Raw genomic sequence first — 18,543 nt, 5'->3', positions numbered from 1 at the left:
GTTTATTATTAGAAATTTAATCTACTTATTTCTGGCTATTAATATTTGTTGAATTTTTATACTTTTAATTGATATAAACAAGTGTTTATATATCAACTTATAAGAGATAATTTATTATATACTTTACAAAAAAAGTGAAATATCTCTCATAAAATCAATTTTTTTAAAACGCTAATAAGCACTTATTCAACATTTCTTACAATTGAAATAATTTTATTCTTTACAAAAAAAAAAATTGAAATTAAAAAATACCAAGTAGAAGATATATTTTGGAGTAAAAAAAAATTACCGTTGTAAATGTACAAATTCAAAACTAAAAAAAAAGTTTAGTGTATTTTTATTCATCACACAAGTATTAATAATAGTTAAGTTACAGTAATAATTAAAGTTCCAAAATAAAATCGTAAAATTAGTTACATAATTAATATTTATATAAGTTTATGTTTCATTAGGTCCAACATTTTTAATAATAATTGTAATTCAAGCATAATTAATCTATGCTATTGGACATTGATCCCTATTATTTTTAACATCTAATTTAAATTTTATTTTATAATTCATATAGGGTAGAAATACCATTTGTGGCCACTTAAGTGCCAGTTTTGGTTACTTGAAAAATTTTAATAAAATGATACGTAAGGTACGTAATGATATAATGACTTTTTTAAATTTATTTAAAGGCAATTTTTTTACTGTATTAGAATGAAATTTTTTTTTTTATACTTCTTCATTAATTAAAATGAAATATTAAAGGTCTAAAAATAAAGCACTGGCCACAAATAGCACTTCTATCCTAATTAAGTAAATTCAATTTAGTCATTTAATACAAATTAAACTCGTTAAATTCACATATAAATATTACATAACGATTCATACAAATTTTTTAAACACAATCAATCCGCCAAAGCACTTACATGATAATGGTAAATTTATAGGGAAAGTCTGTAATACCGACTGTCAGCAAAGCTTAGAAAGTTACTAAAATGGTCTTTCGTATAAAATGTAATTCTGAAGAATTGGCGTTCGTAGTTTAAATATTTCGGAGGTATTGGATTTCTGAAATATTGTCTTTCTAAATATTGTTAATTCTTTAGTACGAAAGAATGAATATTGTAAATTCTGAGTATGTGTTGACATGAAGATTAGAAAATCGATGTTTTTAACAAGGTGATAATTCGTCATTCTGAATTATTAACCATCTTTATTTTTTACATTCGTAACTATGAGTTTCTGAAGTTGGTATACTTCTGAAATTTTTACTTTTGACGGTTTGCCTGCAAGCCCTCATGACATCACCATTTGACAACTATTTAAATTATAATAATTATTATTATTAATTAGTTAACAATAAATAAAATTTATTTTGTAAAAAAACGTATAGGTATCGAATGAACAAAAGATAAGCAATTTATTAGTATGCAAAATTTTAAAAAAAGTATTTATATTTACTTAGATACAGAAAAAAAAATTTTGTATTTTTAATTATCAATAAATAATTAAATAATTAATTAACAATGAGATTTTCATTGAGCATTTTGTGAGCAATTAAGAGCATTTTTTTATTACTCCCGGCTGTCACAATTCCATGCCAACTTTTTCTCCATAAAATACACGTCTTATTTCAATCTTACAAAATTTTCAGCCCTATAATCTGAGTAGTCTATGATCTCTATCTCATCGGTCGCCGAAAGTGAATCAGTATTGAACGGGAATAAATAAACTGTTTATTCTTTTTCTATATACATATATGAAGATATATTACTAGGGTTTGAAATGTAAACTAGGCCATTGTAATAAGAATAATAAAAAAGAAAGCTTTTTTTAAATGGTATTTTTTCCAAACTTTTAATGATTGTGTATAAGCCTTTAGATTGCAATTTTGCTTGGAGTTTGGAGTCAGCTGATCGTGAATACACGTTTTTATCATCTAATTTTTATCCGTTTGTATAGGAAGTAATCAAGAAATATTATTCTAGTCAAAAGTTTTAGGATTCTATTAATATAAAATATTATGGATGATACTAATCTCAGGTGTGTATGACAATTAAGTATAAATTACGCTTGAGATGAAAATTATTTTTAGTAAAATTCATTAATTATTTCATTGATTTCCCGCTTTGAAATATTTTTTTGTTTTTTAAACCTGAAAATCTTGAAAATTAATTTCTGTTCGATTAATTTTTCATGATTATTTCAAACCAGAAAGAAATCATTAAATTTTTATATCTTCGTCTTAATATTGATCAGCAAAAAAAATTTTTTTTTTTTATAAATTCATACTTTTTTAACGGTTAAATAATTAAAATAATGTTTATTAAAATTTAGTTAAAATATGTATCTTATCTTTGCAATATAGTAAAATATGTTTTTGATAATCTTGAAGTGAAATCAAAAAATATTTATTAATATCTTTTATTTTGCGTCAATTCATTTTTTATTAATAAAAAATACATCTATGCTAATTTTGATTTTTAATCTGCTGAAGATAAATTTTTACAAATAATATATTTGGAGTATTTTATATAAAATTACTGAGTAGTTAAATTCTAAAACCAATGTAGGATAAAAGTACGTGCTTTAACATTACGATATTTATGGACACAGTACGATATTTTTTTTATAGATAAATATAAAAAATGTTGTTACTATCATAAGCATGATTACCTGAAATCATTTTATTAAAATTTTTAGTATCTAAAACAGATACTTAGTATCCATAATCAGTATATGTATAGTTTTTGTGAATTTTAATTGCATTATCTGTAAATGTGTATTATCTTTTAATGAATGAAATTTATATCAGTTGAATTTTTTTAGAAACAATTCTTCAAATGTTGCTATTATTCGAGAAGTATATGATGGTGCAAATGCTCATGAAACCTTTGAATATGAATTAGAGAGAGCACTTGAAGCAAAATGTAATTTAATTGTTATTGAACCTTCGAAATTAGGTGATGAAACATCAAGATGGATAACAGTTGGAAACTGTTTACATAAAACAGCATCAATTTCAGGATTAACAGCTATTGTTACAGGTACAGTTGTAATATAATAATAATAATAATAATAATTTTTTATTGTAAAATAAATGTTAACAACAATAGAATATAAGTATTAGTACATTTATTTGTTTATATGTTATACGTTTTCAGGTGTACTTTGGGGTGATAAACCTTATATTTGTAGTACTTTCGGTATCACTGCTTTTATCACATGTGGACTTTACACTGTATCCTGGCAGTTTGATCCATGTTGTCAGTATCAAGTTGAAACGGACACTAGTAAATTACCTCATGTAGAGTTGCTTGCAATTCTCGGACCGTGTTCACCAACATTTCTTGTACGAAAAGATGATAAACGACGAAGAATACTCCATGGGACCATTACAATTGCCGCAATGAGTATCTGTGCATGGAGACTATATCAAGCATTTAAATGAAATGGGTGATATGATTAAAATAGTTGTTTCACGTTATAAATGTAAATATTAAAAGATAATTCAATTCTCCTTCATTATCATTAAAAAAACAAAAAATAAGAATTTTAAATTTATTTAAAGCTCCTTTTTTTATAACGAATCACTTAGTTTTTTATATTAACAGTTTTATTTGCTCCTCTTTCCCTTGACCCATTTAATTTTGATGTTTCAATTCAATTTTTTTCACAAAGAAGTAATGAAATTTTTTATTTATGTAAATATTAAATATCGTATTTTAATATTTTAAGACATTTTAAGAAAAATTTTTGCTCCTGCGATAAAATTATTCGACTTTTTTAAAAATCTGTTTATGAAGATGGTAACTGATGGATAATTAGACCTATTACATAGAAAAAAAATTTATAAATAATTAATTAGATTCCAGATCTTGAGATTTAGGTTAATTACAAAAATATATTTTAAAAAAGAAAAATTATTGATAAAATAATTATATTTTCTTTTGATTTATTATTGATTTATAAATTGAAAATAACATAAATATTAATAATTAATCACAAATATTAGATGGATTAAATTTACATATTATATATATTTAAAAAATTTTTCACTTCTCCAGGCAAGACCACGAGTCGTTAGATTCATCAGAAGATCAAGAAAGTGGAAACTGCATCTGGTCTGGCCCTGAGTAATTATAGATAATAGTATCTGATGTATTTGGAATAGCGTATACTTGTTCATCATAAATTGCTGAATTCGATGCATCAGTCTTTCCGTTACCGGCAGGTGCACCTGTACCTTGTGGATTATCACCTTTTGTTGCCTCACGATATTTTTGTAGATAAATTTTTAAAGGCTCAACATAATTATCGAAACCTAGTGTTGTCATAGCAAATAAAATATCTTCCCCATTTATTGTCTTACGTTTTTCCATGTAACATCGGTCACTAGCTTCTGATGTTATAAATGATATGAATTCAGAAACACATTCTTGTACACATTCACGGGCATCTTTCGCTATTTTTCCAGCTTCAGGAATTGCTTTTTTCATTATTTTAGCTACATTTGCTATTGGTAAAAAACGATCTTGCTCACGCAATGGACCAGCAGGTCCACCACTTCCTCCACTGTGTAATGGATCACCTCCCCCGTGATTTGAATCATCAGTATTCTCTGGATCATCTACAATAATTTAACTTTTACAGTATAAATTTAAATTTTAGTCAGGTACCGTTTAATCTATCAATTAATAATTCAAAATATCCCGCTAAAAATTTTTGCCAAACTTGTTTTCACCTCAAACACGTAATAGTTTTGTAAATTTTGAATTGTTTTTTTATAAAATTCACAAAAGAATTAGGTTTTTGATTGTTAATTATAACTTAACTAAAAACATAAAACTTTCAAATAACTCAAAAATAAAAATATAATGTAATTTAGTCATTGGAGAATAGTAAATAATATAAGAGGTTAAGGTTAATAAAAAAAATTGTTACCTTCTAGATCATCTGATTGAACTCCAACATAATTAGCAGGCATTCCACTGCTGGCATAATACGACCCTGCTGGTGGATTAGTATCATCTCCACTTTCTCCACTATTATCCATTGTTTACAATTTATTAAATATTTTTTATGTACTTCACTAAATAACAATACTTAACTTACGATTTACTGATTGACAAATGAAAACAATCACACAGCAGCGACCTTAATTTATTTCTTTCCAAGTACATGCAATGATACCAACATTATTATTATTATTTGTTGGTGGAACTGTTATTTTAGCGGCGTTTTTAAATTCAAGATGGTTTTTAATCAAGGCAGTCATTATCTAATTGTTAATGTTGCTTTTTAAAAACTATTTGTTTGTTAAAAAGTTACGAAGAAAAGCCACTCAAAAAAAAATTTCAAGTCGTTTTTGTATAAAATTATTATAAATAGTTTTCGAATAAAATTTAAACAAAATTTGATATTAAGATTTTCTTTGTTGTAATTGTAGTTTTCATATCAATGATTTAAGGGAAGTAGAAACAAACTTATTTAGGAGTCTTTCGAACATACAAAATTTATAAAATAAAAACGAATTATTAATAGTTTTTATGACATTTTCGTTTATTCACTGATCACTCTATTTACAGAACGAAGTCATTTAATAATTAATATTTTTTTACTGCTTCACTGTTATTAATACAGGAATTTATAAGGAAAAATTATATATTGGAAGAAAAAACAGGCCATATGTTTATTGCCGTAATTAGTATACTGATCATAAACCGGAATTCTACAAAACAAATTACATTGATATAAATTATATTTTACATACAATAATTATTGATAAAATTTTTTCAATTTAAAATATCGGCAGTGTAGCTCTCATTAATATTTTTAAATTGAAAATAAATACTGAGAAATGATAAAAATGTATTATGTAATTTAATACAATTAATAATTAACTAATCGAGTGATTACTTTTCCTTTGTATTAAAGATAGTGAGTGAATTCATCTAGAGTAATTATTTGTTTCCTGAACTTGTATTTTTCATTTTTTTTTTGTTATTTGTTTTTTTTCTTTTTATTAATTATTTATTTATCTAATCAACAACCAGCAGCCACTGGATTTGAACATTTTTAAGCGACACCGTACTTCTTTTTGAGAGATTCGGGCATTTCTGGTGGTGGTGGTCTTGGCATACGAAGGTATACCTTGACGGCATCATAAATGAACCATTGAGCAGCTGTAAGTGTACCAATCATTACGATCCTAGGTCCTAGTCCTTTCCATACTCCACCAAATCCAAGTTTCTTCAATACATCTACAGCCGTTGCTCCTTTTTCTTGATTAAGTTTTGATACAACCTAAAATTTCATATTTAGATAATATTTTTATTTATTCCTATCAATTTTTTAAAAATAATTTTTAGGGATTGATAATTACAGAGTCAGCTGGGTGGGATACTACAGCGCAAAAAACACCAGCAATGTAACCGGCAGCAAAGGTAACAACCAATTGGTCGGCTTTGGAACATTGTTCACGTGGTTTGGGCACGACATATTTGTAGAGCAGCTCAACGGTACGTTCAAAACAAGCAAACTTCATCATAGTGTATGGAATTTGACGAAGCCAAAGAGGAACAAGACCTTTGTAGAAGCAACCAATACCTTCTTCACTCATCATTTTTGGTAGTGCTTGACGAAGAGTGTCTGCGTAACCAGGCATGGTCTGGATACGAACCTAAATTAAAAAAAAAAAAATTTTTTTTATTTTCATTATAAATACTTAAATTTATAACTAAGTAATATAAAGTACTAGTTAATTACCTTGGCTGCTTCCATAGGTGCAAGGGCAATGTCAGCAAAGAATTCAGCAGATGCTGAAGAGACTAAGTACAAACTTGTTCTGTATTCATATGAAAGTTCCTCACCAATCAATGCAGAATAGTAGACTTTGAAGACTTCATACAGACCAAATTTAAACATTCCTTGCATCGAGTAGCCGAAGAAAGTTGGTGCCCAACCTCTAGCAAGTCCTTTCATTCCACTTTCTTGGAGACTCACCTATGTTTTATTTTATTTAAAAAAAAAAATAATTATAATAAATAAATAACATTAATGTTTACAATAAGTAATTATTACAAAATAATATACCTTGAAACCAGTGACAACGTTTTTGTATTTTTCAGGATCCACTTGAATACGACATTTTACTAAATCCAGGGGTGTTACCATGGTGTGAGTAAGCCCACAAGATAAAATACCACCAAGACCGCATAGCACAAAGTAATGATTCGATCCAAATTCGCAGCTATCTACAATCACAGAAAATACAAGAAAAGTTAAATTAAATTAAACTTATTCAATTTAGTAAAACTATCGAATTTGATTTCCATTATAATAATCAAATAATTATTATATAAATTAATGATTTAATCAATGAGTAAAAAAACAAAATTTTGTTGAACAATAATTAAAATTTACTCAATGGAGTGAAAATCATTCATAAACGTGACACAAAAAAAAGCAAGCAAGGTCTGCTTGATTGAGTACGTTTGTTGTATTTTTAGGGTATCGTTTATTTTAAGCTGTTGTCCGCAATCCAAGCATTAGTAACCCTGAATCAAGGTCGGTCAGTCAGATGATAAACATTGATTTTGAAAATCATCATTATTAGTTTTGCCGTTTTTTAATTTTTATTATTAATCTATTATTGCTTAATAATTTTTTTTAGTTTTCAATATTTAAATTCCGTGGTACTTAATTAACTTTAAATTCATTTATTCCTTAAATTACAAAAGTAATTATAATTTACCAAATATATCTAATGATAAGAGGGTAAATGAAGATTATCTTCGAGGTCATTAAGACCTCTATACCTTGACAAAATGGACGTCATTATGCAATTACTCCCGCGCGGTTGCTCCACTGACACGGCATGAGAGTAAAATACGTAGCTAACCTCATGTATAACTCTTATGTAATTCATCTTTATTTTATTTAAACAGTGAATTTAATATTTTAAGTATTTCATTTAAAAAAAATTTTTTTTAATTTATAAAACATGAATTCTCTTTTTTAAAATTTCTATTTCAATTACAAGTTCACATGAAGTTCAAGTCACATGACATGACATTAGATTGACTTTCGATTTGACAAGTGGAAAAAATTTTGTACTTGAATTATTTATCGCAATTAAAAATGAATTTTAAACTATCGATTAGAGGAAAATAAATCGAAGAAATTATATTTCAAGATTTAATGTTTAAAAAAAAAAAAGTAAAAAATTACTTACCACCTTCTGCTACGCTAAAAGCACCAATTTTACGACCTGGAATTAAACTCTGAGTGTTATCATTTTGTCCCTGACATTTGGCAGTTGAAAAAGGTGTTACGAATGGATTCATCTTTGAGGCTTCTAACATTGACGACCACATTTTTGCCCTTAGTACTTTTTAATTCTGCACTTCACAATAAAACTACAGAAAAAATTATTAAAAAATATATAAGTACAAATAAACAAATCTTTAATTGATGTAATGGATTGATGGAATAAAAATTTGAATTAAGAAAAAGGAAATTTTACTAATTTAATAAAATAGACAAAATTTAATTCAGACCTGGTGCCGACTGACCCTCGTCTCCGTGCAGTGGAAATAGAGTGGAAGTGGAAGAACGAAAAAGAGACTTATGCCGTATGCTAGTGTAAAATATAGATATGAAACTCGATGTCTAATTTTAATGACAAATATTTCAAATGTATCCTGTAGTAGAATTATGTTATTGGCTGTTGGTGATTTTTTGCGCTTATCAATAATCGATACGGAATAACAACCGCCATATTGTCGCTGGTGTCGATTACATCAGTTGTTTTTCTCATTTATTATAAACTTAATGCCAATCTACATGTATTACATTCAATGAAAATTTCCTCGTTTGTATGACACCTCGCATTATGGTGGTTGTGTTTTTTGTGTGTTAGCCTATATTTTATATATTATACATGGCAATAAGGATTATTTAACATCATTTTATTATTGATATAATTATCAATACTATTAAGTTTATTTTTTTATTTATTTTGTCTTTATTTAAATAAATACAGTAATTGGATGCAGTTAAAAATACACTATTTGTGATGGCTAATCAGTTTATCAAATTAATACTATATTGTTAAAAAATTTTTTAAAAAATTTTTAATTTAAATTCAATTTGATGAAACTTAAAAAGCGTAAAAGTTTATGCGCCCAGTGCGTTAGTATGCCCGCCAAGATCTCACAAAAAATTGTCAGCATGATCATAAGAAGTAGGAAATCTATTGTGAAAGATGGAGTTATTACGGTAATTATATTATTAATAATGTATTTTATTTATTAATCAATTTATCTATTCAAATATTGCGGTCATCATAACAAATATTAATATATATATTTCCTATAGTTTTATTTTATTTTTTAAATGTCAGAAAATATTATTTTTAAATTCTTATAAATTTTTTTATCCAATAAATTTTGATTGGTTTATTTTATCAATATTGTACCGAAAAAAAAAATAGATTTTGTTTTACGTATTTAACTGACGAAATTTTATTTAAAAAATAATGTTTTTTTATCAAAAAACTTTAGTTCTAATACCAATTATTCGTTATTTTAACGATAAGCATACTAACTTTAAAAGTCTTATTTCATGTTGAATAATATATATTTTTTCGATAATTAGAGTAGTTAATGGTTGTCTACTATTCAGTCCTCTTTTTTTTCTTTTTAAAACCATTTCTATATATATGTTATCAGTAGTACACCTGTATACATTCTTATCACAATACATACTTGTTCGTTTTATGTACATATAATAAATATTTTATCAGTTTCATATGCACCTTCGTTTTCATTTTCATACACTACAGTACTTCGATAATTCACAAAAATATATACATATATATTTTTTCTTAATTTTGTTGATAAAATGAACAAAAATATTTATACAATTAAATAAATAATTTATGCAAATGTAAAACGCTATGGACGAAACCAGTATTTAAAGATTATCTGCATTACATAGTTGACGCATATATATACATATACATATCTATTAAAGATATTTTTTTTTATATAATCTTGCATCATAAAAAATTAGTTGACGTCAATAATAAATCTAATAATCAATGTCAAAAGATGGTAATAAGTAAAAAAAAAAAATTAAATAAAAAAGTATATTTATTTAGAAATAGAAGAAAAAATTTTAGAGTACAGGTATTTTATTTAGACTGCGCGGTCGCAGAACAGAATGTAGTATAGAGTTTGATTCTCTACTCTTCGGTTTATAATATATACACGGATATTTATGTATGTGTAAAAGATAGATATACGTAATGTCTAAATAGTTTGAGAAAGATGACAATAATGAAAAGAGCAAGCATGTATAGAAGGAAAAACTGAATGACAGAGAAAGAGAACAAGTCAGTACAGTAAAGGGAGAGATCAAAGCACCCACACTTTTAAGACTGAAAAATAGTAGAGGGTCGGCAATGCAGTGGTACGTGGTTTTTTCGTGAGCAAACATACTCCAAATTTTACCATATAAATTTATTCTTCTTTGCTACGAATATATGTTACTTAAATACATATATACACATTTATTTAACTCACTGCAGAGAGCGCATTGTCAATAACGCTTAGTAGTTGTTAAAAATCTGCTTTTAAATATATAATAATAAATGATAACTATTAAACCACTAAAAAAATGAGTGATTAGTGATCTGTGACCAGTTGTAACAAGTCAATTAAAGCAAGTAGAGGGTAAAAAATAAAAAATAATCTCAATGTCATCTAATAAATCAGTTTATACTGGACATTGGTCCAGCATTTATCGAAAGTTCATATGTCAATTTAAAAATATTTGTGAAATAAAAAATCCTAAAAATAAATATATCAAGTTATAAATAAAATATATAAATTTAAAATTATAAATGACCATTTTTTTTGTTGGAGCTAAAAAATAATGTAGTGAAAAAAGAATTAATAAGACAATGGCGTGTACGTCATCAGAATATCGATTGACAAAATAATAATAGTTATAATAATAACACTAATAGTTGTTTTAATAATAATCATATACTTATTCATAGAATATTTATAATTATAATATTAAATAAACAAAAGAAAAAGAAAAATTTAGTTTGGAAAATCATGAGCCAATTGCCCTGGTGACGACAAAGAACGAAGAGGATCCGGGTCACAGGAACGACATGCGTTCGATCGCAAACGTCGTCGACGGAGTTGCTTTAGCTGTTACTAGTTTGTCTGTAACGAACGCGTTAGTAACACGATTGTTGTCGTGAGATTCGTGTCTCAATGTTATTATTGTATTTATTAATAACACTTTAATAGCAACGAAATTTTGATAATTAAAGTAATGCAAAAATAAATAAATTGATGAATTATAAAAATTTAAAAATAATTTGAATTAACATATACATGTATGTCATTCATTTTTTAAGAAGATGTCTGTTGCTTTTTGATAAATTAATTTTTAACTGAGTGATTTCAATTAAAAAGATAAGTAGTGGAAGATAATTAAATCAAAAAAATGTATACATGTGCATGTGTAATGAGAAGAAAATCTTTGTATAATTATGGATGATTGTCAGCTGACTGCAGGCGTCATATTTACTGGCAAAGATTACCATTGTATAAAAATATCACAATTATTTATCTCTACTCTTGGCTATTCCTCATTGAAAATATCACTGAGAAATCAGTTTGAATAGCCTTGAAAAAAAAATATTAAATTATTCAATACTATTTTTTTATTTAGATAATTGTAAATTACGAAATTTTTTTTTCTTTCAAACATTGAGTTTATTTATAAAATAATTTTTTATTGTTTTACAATGATCAAGTAGCATTTAATTGTGGAATGTGATACGTGGGTAAGGTGGTAAAGATAACAAAAGAAAAAAAGATGAACTAGACTATGCCACCTTGATAATGTGGATTATTTATTTTAAAAATAAAAAAATAAATGAAGAGAAGTAGAATAAAATAAAATATAAATAAGGGGGTTGTGACCACGGTGTCATGCCCCCAGGGGCAAAAGGTGGGGCAGAGGGCCTAGATCCCTCTTGTTCTGAGCTCCATGATAGTGAAGAAATAACACCTGAAACAATAGCACCGTCTTTGAGTCTATTTCAAAAATGTTACAGGCATTTAAAGGTCAGATTCAACAATAGTTTATAACCGAAATTAGAGATTAAGATTAATTAATATATCAAAAAAATTTATTTTTTAAACTTCAATTATCAATATTTGTTTTAATCATAAATAATAAATATGTTTATAAATTTTAAAAGTCTCTGATTACAAAATATGAGCAAAATAAAATTTTAATATTATTTATAAATAATGACTATCTATTAATTATTTATTACAAATTCTTGTTGTAATGTAATACATAAAATAACTGATGATTGAAGCTAAAAATAATTTCAAAGTTAAATCCCTGAATTTAAGTCGTAAATCAATGACGTGTTTCAATTTTATTTGTGATTTATATTACCCTTATTTTTTTAAGATTTTTTTTTAAATTCTTAAATGTTTATATTTTATGTTATTTAAAGTCAATAAAAATTTATTTTTGTTACAGAGTTCAGGTGTAGGAGAGGCGAGTGTCTATCATGCACTGGTAGTAATATTTTTGGAATTCTTCGCTTGGGGGTTATTGACGATGCCAATAATATCTGTGTTAAATGAAACTTTTCCTGATCACACATTTTTAATGAATGGCTTGATAATGGGTATCAAAGGATTATTGTCATTTTTATCAGCGCCGTTAATTGGTGCACTGTCTGACGTATGGGGAAGAAAATTTTTTCTTCTTATAACAGTGGCTTTTACGTGTGCACCAATACCACTTATGAGTATAAATACTTGGTGGTTTTTTGCTATGATATCTATTAGCGGTGTTTTTGCCTGTACGTTTTCCGTTGTATTTGCTTACGTAGCAGATGTCACTGAAGAAAGTCAACGATCTTTAGCATATGGATTGGTGAATTTTTTATATATTTCTTATTATTCAATTATCATTTAAAATATCACCGATAGAATGTTTGATAATTAAAAATTTTAATTTAATCTTCAGATTTATCAAAATTATATATGAACCTTAACAATTAATTTCTATATTTAAAATTAACTCAAAAGATATATTTATACATATACAGATATTTTGTTTTTATTTATATATATAACTGATTTTTATAAGCTTAATTTATTATCGATATTTGATTTTAAAAAAAATTTTAATAATTAATTTTTTTTTTCAAGGTATCTGCTACATTTGCAGCTAGCATGGTAATAAGTCCTGCTTTAGGGGCATGGACAATGACCGTTTATGGAGAAAATTTAGCTGTAGCGTTAGCAACAGCAATAGCTGTTCTCGATGTATTCTTTATACTTGTCGCAGTACCGGAGAGTTTACCAGAAAAAGCTCGTCCACCTGTTCCCATATCTTGGGAACAAGCTGATCCATTTGCTGCTTTAGGAAAAGTACGATTTCAATTTAAATACTCAAATAATAATGCATACACGTTAAATTATCACTTTGTAATTTTAAAATTTATATCTCATTAACATATCACAGAATACTTGTCGCAATGATTTACTTACTGATAAATTATCTAGTTTATCATATTTAGATTTTTATGATTATTTCAGTAAACTCAAAAGCAAACTATTTAATGGAATACATAAATAAAAATTAACTGATTGAATATTTACTATTAGGTAATTGATAGTATTTTTATTAATGGTATTTATTTATTTAGGTGGGCAAAGATCATACCATATTGATGCTGTGTGTCACAGTATTCTTAAGTTATTTACCAGAAGCAGGCCAATATAGTTGTATATTTGTTTATCTTAAGCTCGCAATGGGTTTTTCAGCCGTAATGGTTGCGGTATTTATTGCCATAGTTGGTATTTTAAGTGTTGGAGCACAAATATTGCTTGGTCCATTAATGAAAACACTTGGTAGTAAACATACTATCATGCTTGGTTTACTATTTGAAATGCTTCAACTCATGTGGTATGGATTTGGATCACAGACTTGGTAATTTTTTTTAACATTATAATATAAATTTGATAGTAATCGTAATTGCAATTATAAAATCATCATTATTTAAAATTTCTATACTTTTGTTTTTCTACAATTTTCTATTGACCGTGAGTTCTTCATGAAATTAGGTCATAATTTTCATGTATGATTAATGTATATACGATAATTTAATGAAATAAAATTTATTACAAGCCGTCAGTATCAATTAGATGATCGTTAGAACCACTGATACTAATAGTTAGTAAATGAAAACTGATGTCACGTTCGATATATCCTTGAAGCTACGTGGCTTTGTTTAGTTTACTTAGCAATCATATTGATTTTTACCAATGTCTATAACACTTCACTTACAAAGTTGTGTTTATTTGTAACTTTGAACATATCATTTATTATTTATATTCATTACTACATTTCAAATACTTAATACTGTTAGATTTAATAATTATATATTATTTTAACTTATTAAATTACCGTTGAGAATTTTTTTATGCATGTTTTTTTACATAATTTCATCATAAAATTTAATTGCTAAGTTGAAAAAATTATTTTACTATTATGTAAAATTTTTTATCAAAGGTATATCTTAAACAAGTTATCGTATTGATGATAATTTTTCAAATTATATTATCATTTCTTTTACATCTTAATATTTATTATTTATAATAATGTTGAGTATGACAGTACTCGAATGAAATGTCATTAGTTAAAGTCTTAAATACATAAAAAAAAAGTCCTCAATAGAGTAACGGAAAATATTTTCTTATATAACAATTTCCTCGTTAAATGTGAAATATCCAAGAATACTGTTATCAATGCGACCATATCAATGTGACATCAATAGACCTTTTTACGCACGTTTCGTTGACGGCATTCAATTACTTCTCATGACGTGGCATTAATGATGTATTGATAAATATGACAATTAATTAAAAAAATATTAGCGTTCTTTAGTATTTTATTTATCTAATGAAATACTTATGTCACGTGTATGCTAACCCAAATTCTATTTTATTTTATATTCCCCTAAGGATCTTCCGATACTTATTATTGTAAACAGAACCCTATTTATATCATACACACATACGCTTTATTAGAATCACAAGTGCAACTCGTCCCTCTCTCTCTTTCTCTCTGATTTTTTTACTTATGAGCTGTATAGAAAAAAAAATTCGATAATCGATAAACACTGACTTATATTATTAAATTGTTTATTTTAACATAAATGAGTTAACTTGATTTTTAAAAAAATGATAAGAATAAATTAGCTATATTTATTGTTTTTTTTTTTTTTTACAGGATGATGTGGGCAGCTGGAATACTTGCTTCAGTCTCAAGTATCACTTATCCAGCGATTTCTGCATTCGTGTCAATGCATTCAGATGCTGATAAACAGGGACTTGTTCAGGGAATGGTTACAGGAATGCGAGGACTCTGTAATGGTCTTGGGCCAGCTATGTTTGGTGTTATATTCTATTTATTTCACGTCGATCTCAACGACGAAACGCCGTCACTACCTCTAAAACCTTCTCTTTTGGAAGATAGTAATCAAACAGGAACTGCTATACATATAGACATGGTTCCACAGGTAAAAAAATTAATTATTTTTTTTATTAGTCTTATTTTTTTTTTGCAAATATTTTGATGAGTTATTTTATTGAAACTTTAGTGATTTAAAAAATATTTTATCTTCACATAAAATAATCTCATGAACAAAACTTAAAACGTAAAAATCATATATTTATTTATTTTTTTTATTCAAAGTATATGTTTCATTAAAAAACAAAATTGTTTTCATGATTTATAAATTACTTTTTTTTTTTCTTTTAATTTATATTATGTTAAATAGTATTAGTCACGCAATCTATCAATTAAATTTTGATTACCAATGTAATATGATTTAATTCTATTATTAATTTATTTATAATTTTATTTATTTATTCATTTATAAAGGAAATTTATGTTAAATATTAAATTGATAATCTATCGTTGTCACATAAAGAATGGATTTCAGTTGGTGCCAGGACCTCCCTTCGTATTTGGTGCATTACTTGTAATATGCGCACTACTAGTAGCTGCGTTTATTCCTGATGAGTCAAATCCAATGGCAACAGGTCCGTTGCATCATCACTCTTCCACATCACGCAGGCCATCTGGTAAATACGCATACCAAAAATGTACGTTACAGGTTTTCCGTTTATTGCTAGAGAGCTGGATGCATAAGCTTCTGGTGGTGGGTTTATTTTTTTCATTTCGTCTATTCACATGTGGGTTTCATTGGTAAAATATATTATGCTCGAGGGCTCGTATGCCTAAGTAGATCGAGGTCACTCACGATAAAGATGTAAAATAGTACGAGTTATAAATGTCCGTGAAATCATTTACTCTGTGATATTTTTATAACACACGTTATTTATTTATCCTAAAAATTTCAATTACTCTTTATATTATTAACAATCTAAGTATAACTATATTTTTCTTCAGTTATTATCTTAGCTATTAATATTGCATGTTAATACTTAGAAATTTTCTAGTTGAAAAATATTACTATAATATTAAAATTAATAAATAAAGAAAACGAACAAAATTTTCACAAAATTTATGTGAAAAATTTTTATATTTACATAAAATAAAGTTTGTTACACTGTTAAAAATTTTTTTGATTTTCAAAGATAATTGTCTAGTTATACATGAAAAAAAAAGAATTTTCAATAAAAATGATGGGTTTTCAAATAACTATCATCTCCAAATTAACATTATTTAAAATTCGTTGAGCTCTGAACAGTAAAAAAAAAACAATTAATTTTCATAATAAAAAATTAAAATTATTGAAATGAAATAAAATAAAACATATTCTGATTTTTATTTTTATGATATCTATGATTTGGAAATTTAAAGTAATGTAAAAATCAAGTATGTAAATAATTTAATTTACAATGATATTTAAATTTCATATTTTTGACTGATTTGAACTTTTTATTATCTGTAAGTAATTTGCTTTAAATTTCAAAGAAAATTTTTAACATTTTACATTTTCATCTCTTTAATGAAAATTTTTTTCCTTTTTGTAAAAATGTATTAATTAACTCAAAGGACTTTCTTTAAATATAATAATAGAATTAGTATGAAAATATTTATTTCATTAGTCAATAGTTTTTCACTTTGAAAATGCTTATTAATGCTTAATTACAATGTACACAATATTTTTTAATTTGAGTATTTTTTTTTTTTTTACAATAATCATCCAAGTAAAATAAAATCCAAAAATTACTTAAAATTAATTCATTTTTTTTTACGATTAAAAAATAATTAAAAATAGTTATTCAAATAGAAATATTTTTTATTTTTATTGATTATATAAGAAAATATGTTTAAAAAAATTATTAATGCTTATCATTCAATTCTTTGGGTAACAAATTATTGCTTCATGCTAATTTCTAATGTAGTTTAAATAAATAATAAATTTATATCATAATTAATTTAATCGATTATTGAAAAAAAAAAATAATAAATAAATAACTAATTTTTTTTTTTTTTAATTTTCAGGTTTGTCATTGGACGTTCATTTTGAACCGGAAAGAATTGTCAGTGGTCGTAGTAAAGTAGGACCACTGTCTCCTCTAGTCGACAACTGCAATTCAGCAGCTCTCTAGCCATTCTTTCCGGTACTCCGGCAAGCTGTCAATAATAAACATAGAGAGGAGGCCTATCCTGCCAATTAATCGAAGGTCGTAGACACCTTCAGGCTTATTTAAGTCCACCTCTGTGTTTGATCTAGAAAAATAAAGCAACATCAACAACACAATAATAAGCAAACAAAAGTTACAAGGATATTTTGTTGTCATTCGCGTAAATCAAAAACAAAAATAATTGAAATGTTAAATGAAGAAAGGAGAAAATAAAATCGTAATATACATGAGTATGTCGTTTTTAACGCGAAGACATGATGCCGAGGATTGACTTTAAAGTTCTCCGTTGACTGAAAAATATTGTAAAGAAAAATTATAAATATAAATTAATGATAATAATTGTAATAATAATAAAAATAATAATAATAATAATAATAATAATATAATATTAAATTAATAGCTGTGTGATTGACATTTATTTGTTAATCATAATTAGCTTCTGCCGAGTGCACAAATAAAAGGACTTGCAGCAGTTATTACAGTGTGAACGATTGAATACATTTAACGCCATTGCAAAAAAAAAGAAAGATAATAAACAGTATTTTTCACTATAGTTATAAAAAGAAAATAATAAAAAATAAAATTTAATTCATTTAAAATCCGTGTAGAATTTTGTTAATTATATGCGAGCTTTTGGTATCGCGTTATAATTTTTACCGCACTTTTAAACTTCATACTCGACGATTTAAAGAGAGACAATCATTGATTTTATTTTTTTATAAATGAAAAATTATTTAAGTGTTTGATGGTTAAAAAAAAACTCCGTTTTGAATACTTTTTAAACGTATAATTGTGAATTAATTCTTGGTGTAAT

At 26.0% G+C, this 18,543-nt stretch overlaps 4 protein-coding genes across 7 annotated transcripts; 2 read left to right on the top strand and 2 right to left on the bottom strand.

Annotated features, from left to right (window-relative positions):
• The first annotated feature begins 1,612 nt into the window (after window positions 1-1,612).
• Window positions 1,613-4,143, top strand: LOC103573822 (transmembrane protein 11 homolog, mitochondrial). The gene is made up of 5 exons (XM_008553052.3): window positions 1,613-1,775; window positions 1,864-2,031; window positions 2,818-3,035; window positions 3,153-3,480; window positions 4,056-4,143. The coding sequence occupies exons 2-4, from the start codon at window positions 2,012-2,014 to the stop codon at window positions 3,437-3,439; spliced, it is 525 nt and encodes a 174-aa protein (XP_008551274.1). The 5' UTR covers window positions 1,613-1,775; window positions 1,864-2,011; the 3' UTR covers window positions 3,440-3,480; window positions 4,056-4,143.
• On the bottom strand, window positions 3,924-5,186 carry LOC103573823 (uncharacterized). Its single transcript, XM_008553054.3, has 2 exons — window positions 4,933-5,186; window positions 3,924-4,618 (listed from the first exon to the last, which is right to left on the bottom strand). Exons 1-2 carry the CDS (start codon window positions 5,042-5,044, stop codon window positions 4,089-4,091), a joined length of 642 nt encoding a protein of 213 aa, XP_008551276.1. The 5' UTR covers window positions 5,045-5,186; the 3' UTR covers window positions 3,924-4,088.
• A 343-nt stretch (window positions 5,187-5,529) lies between these two features.
• LOC103573824 (phosphate carrier protein, mitochondrial) lies at window positions 5,530-8,652 on the bottom strand. The gene is made up of 6 exons (XM_008553055.2): window positions 8,550-8,652; window positions 8,225-8,408; window positions 7,084-7,244; window positions 6,757-6,993; window positions 6,374-6,670; window positions 5,530-6,294 (listed from the first exon to the last, which is right to left on the bottom strand). The coding sequence occupies exons 2-6, from the start codon at window positions 8,364-8,366 to the stop codon at window positions 6,067-6,069; spliced, it is 1,065 nt and encodes a 354-aa protein (XP_008551277.1). The 5' UTR covers window positions 8,367-8,408; window positions 8,550-8,652; the 3' UTR covers window positions 5,530-6,066.
• Window positions 8,653-8,861: 209 nt separating this feature from the next.
• LOC103573825 (hippocampus abundant transcript 1 protein) lies at window positions 8,862-18,126 on the top strand. Of its 4 annotated transcripts, none has more exons than XM_008553057.3 (7): window positions 8,862-9,270; window positions 12,574-12,975; window positions 13,254-13,475; window positions 13,754-14,037; window positions 15,340-15,628; window positions 16,043-16,217; window positions 17,587-18,126. In XM_008553057.3, exons 1-7 carry the CDS (start codon window positions 9,145-9,147, stop codon window positions 17,691-17,693), a joined length of 1,605 nt encoding a protein of 534 aa, XP_008551279.1. In that variant the 5' UTR covers window positions 8,862-9,144; the 3' UTR covers window positions 17,694-18,126. The 4 variants fall into 4 exon arrangements, with proteins under 4 accessions (XP_008551279.1, XP_008551280.1, XP_008551281.1 ...); XM_008553058.3 differs by lacking the exon at window positions 8,862-9,270 and adding an exon at window positions 10,139-12,143 and having other exon boundaries at window positions 16,055-16,217; XM_008553059.3 differs by lacking the exon at window positions 8,862-9,270 and adding an exon at window positions 10,139-12,143 and having other exon boundaries at window positions 16,043-16,196.
• Window positions 18,127-18,543: the final 417 nt, after the last annotated feature.

Source organism: Microplitis demolitor, chromosome 5, assembly GCF_026212275.2.
Source record: "Microplitis demolitor isolate Queensland-Clemson2020A chromosome 5, iyMicDemo2.1a, whole genome shotgun sequence".
NCBI lineage: Eukaryota > Metazoa > Arthropoda > Insecta > Hymenoptera > Braconidae > Microplitis > Microplitis demolitor.
The sequence above is the reverse complement of the archived record's forward strand: the minus strand, read 5'-3'. Positions and strand labels throughout refer to the sequence as shown.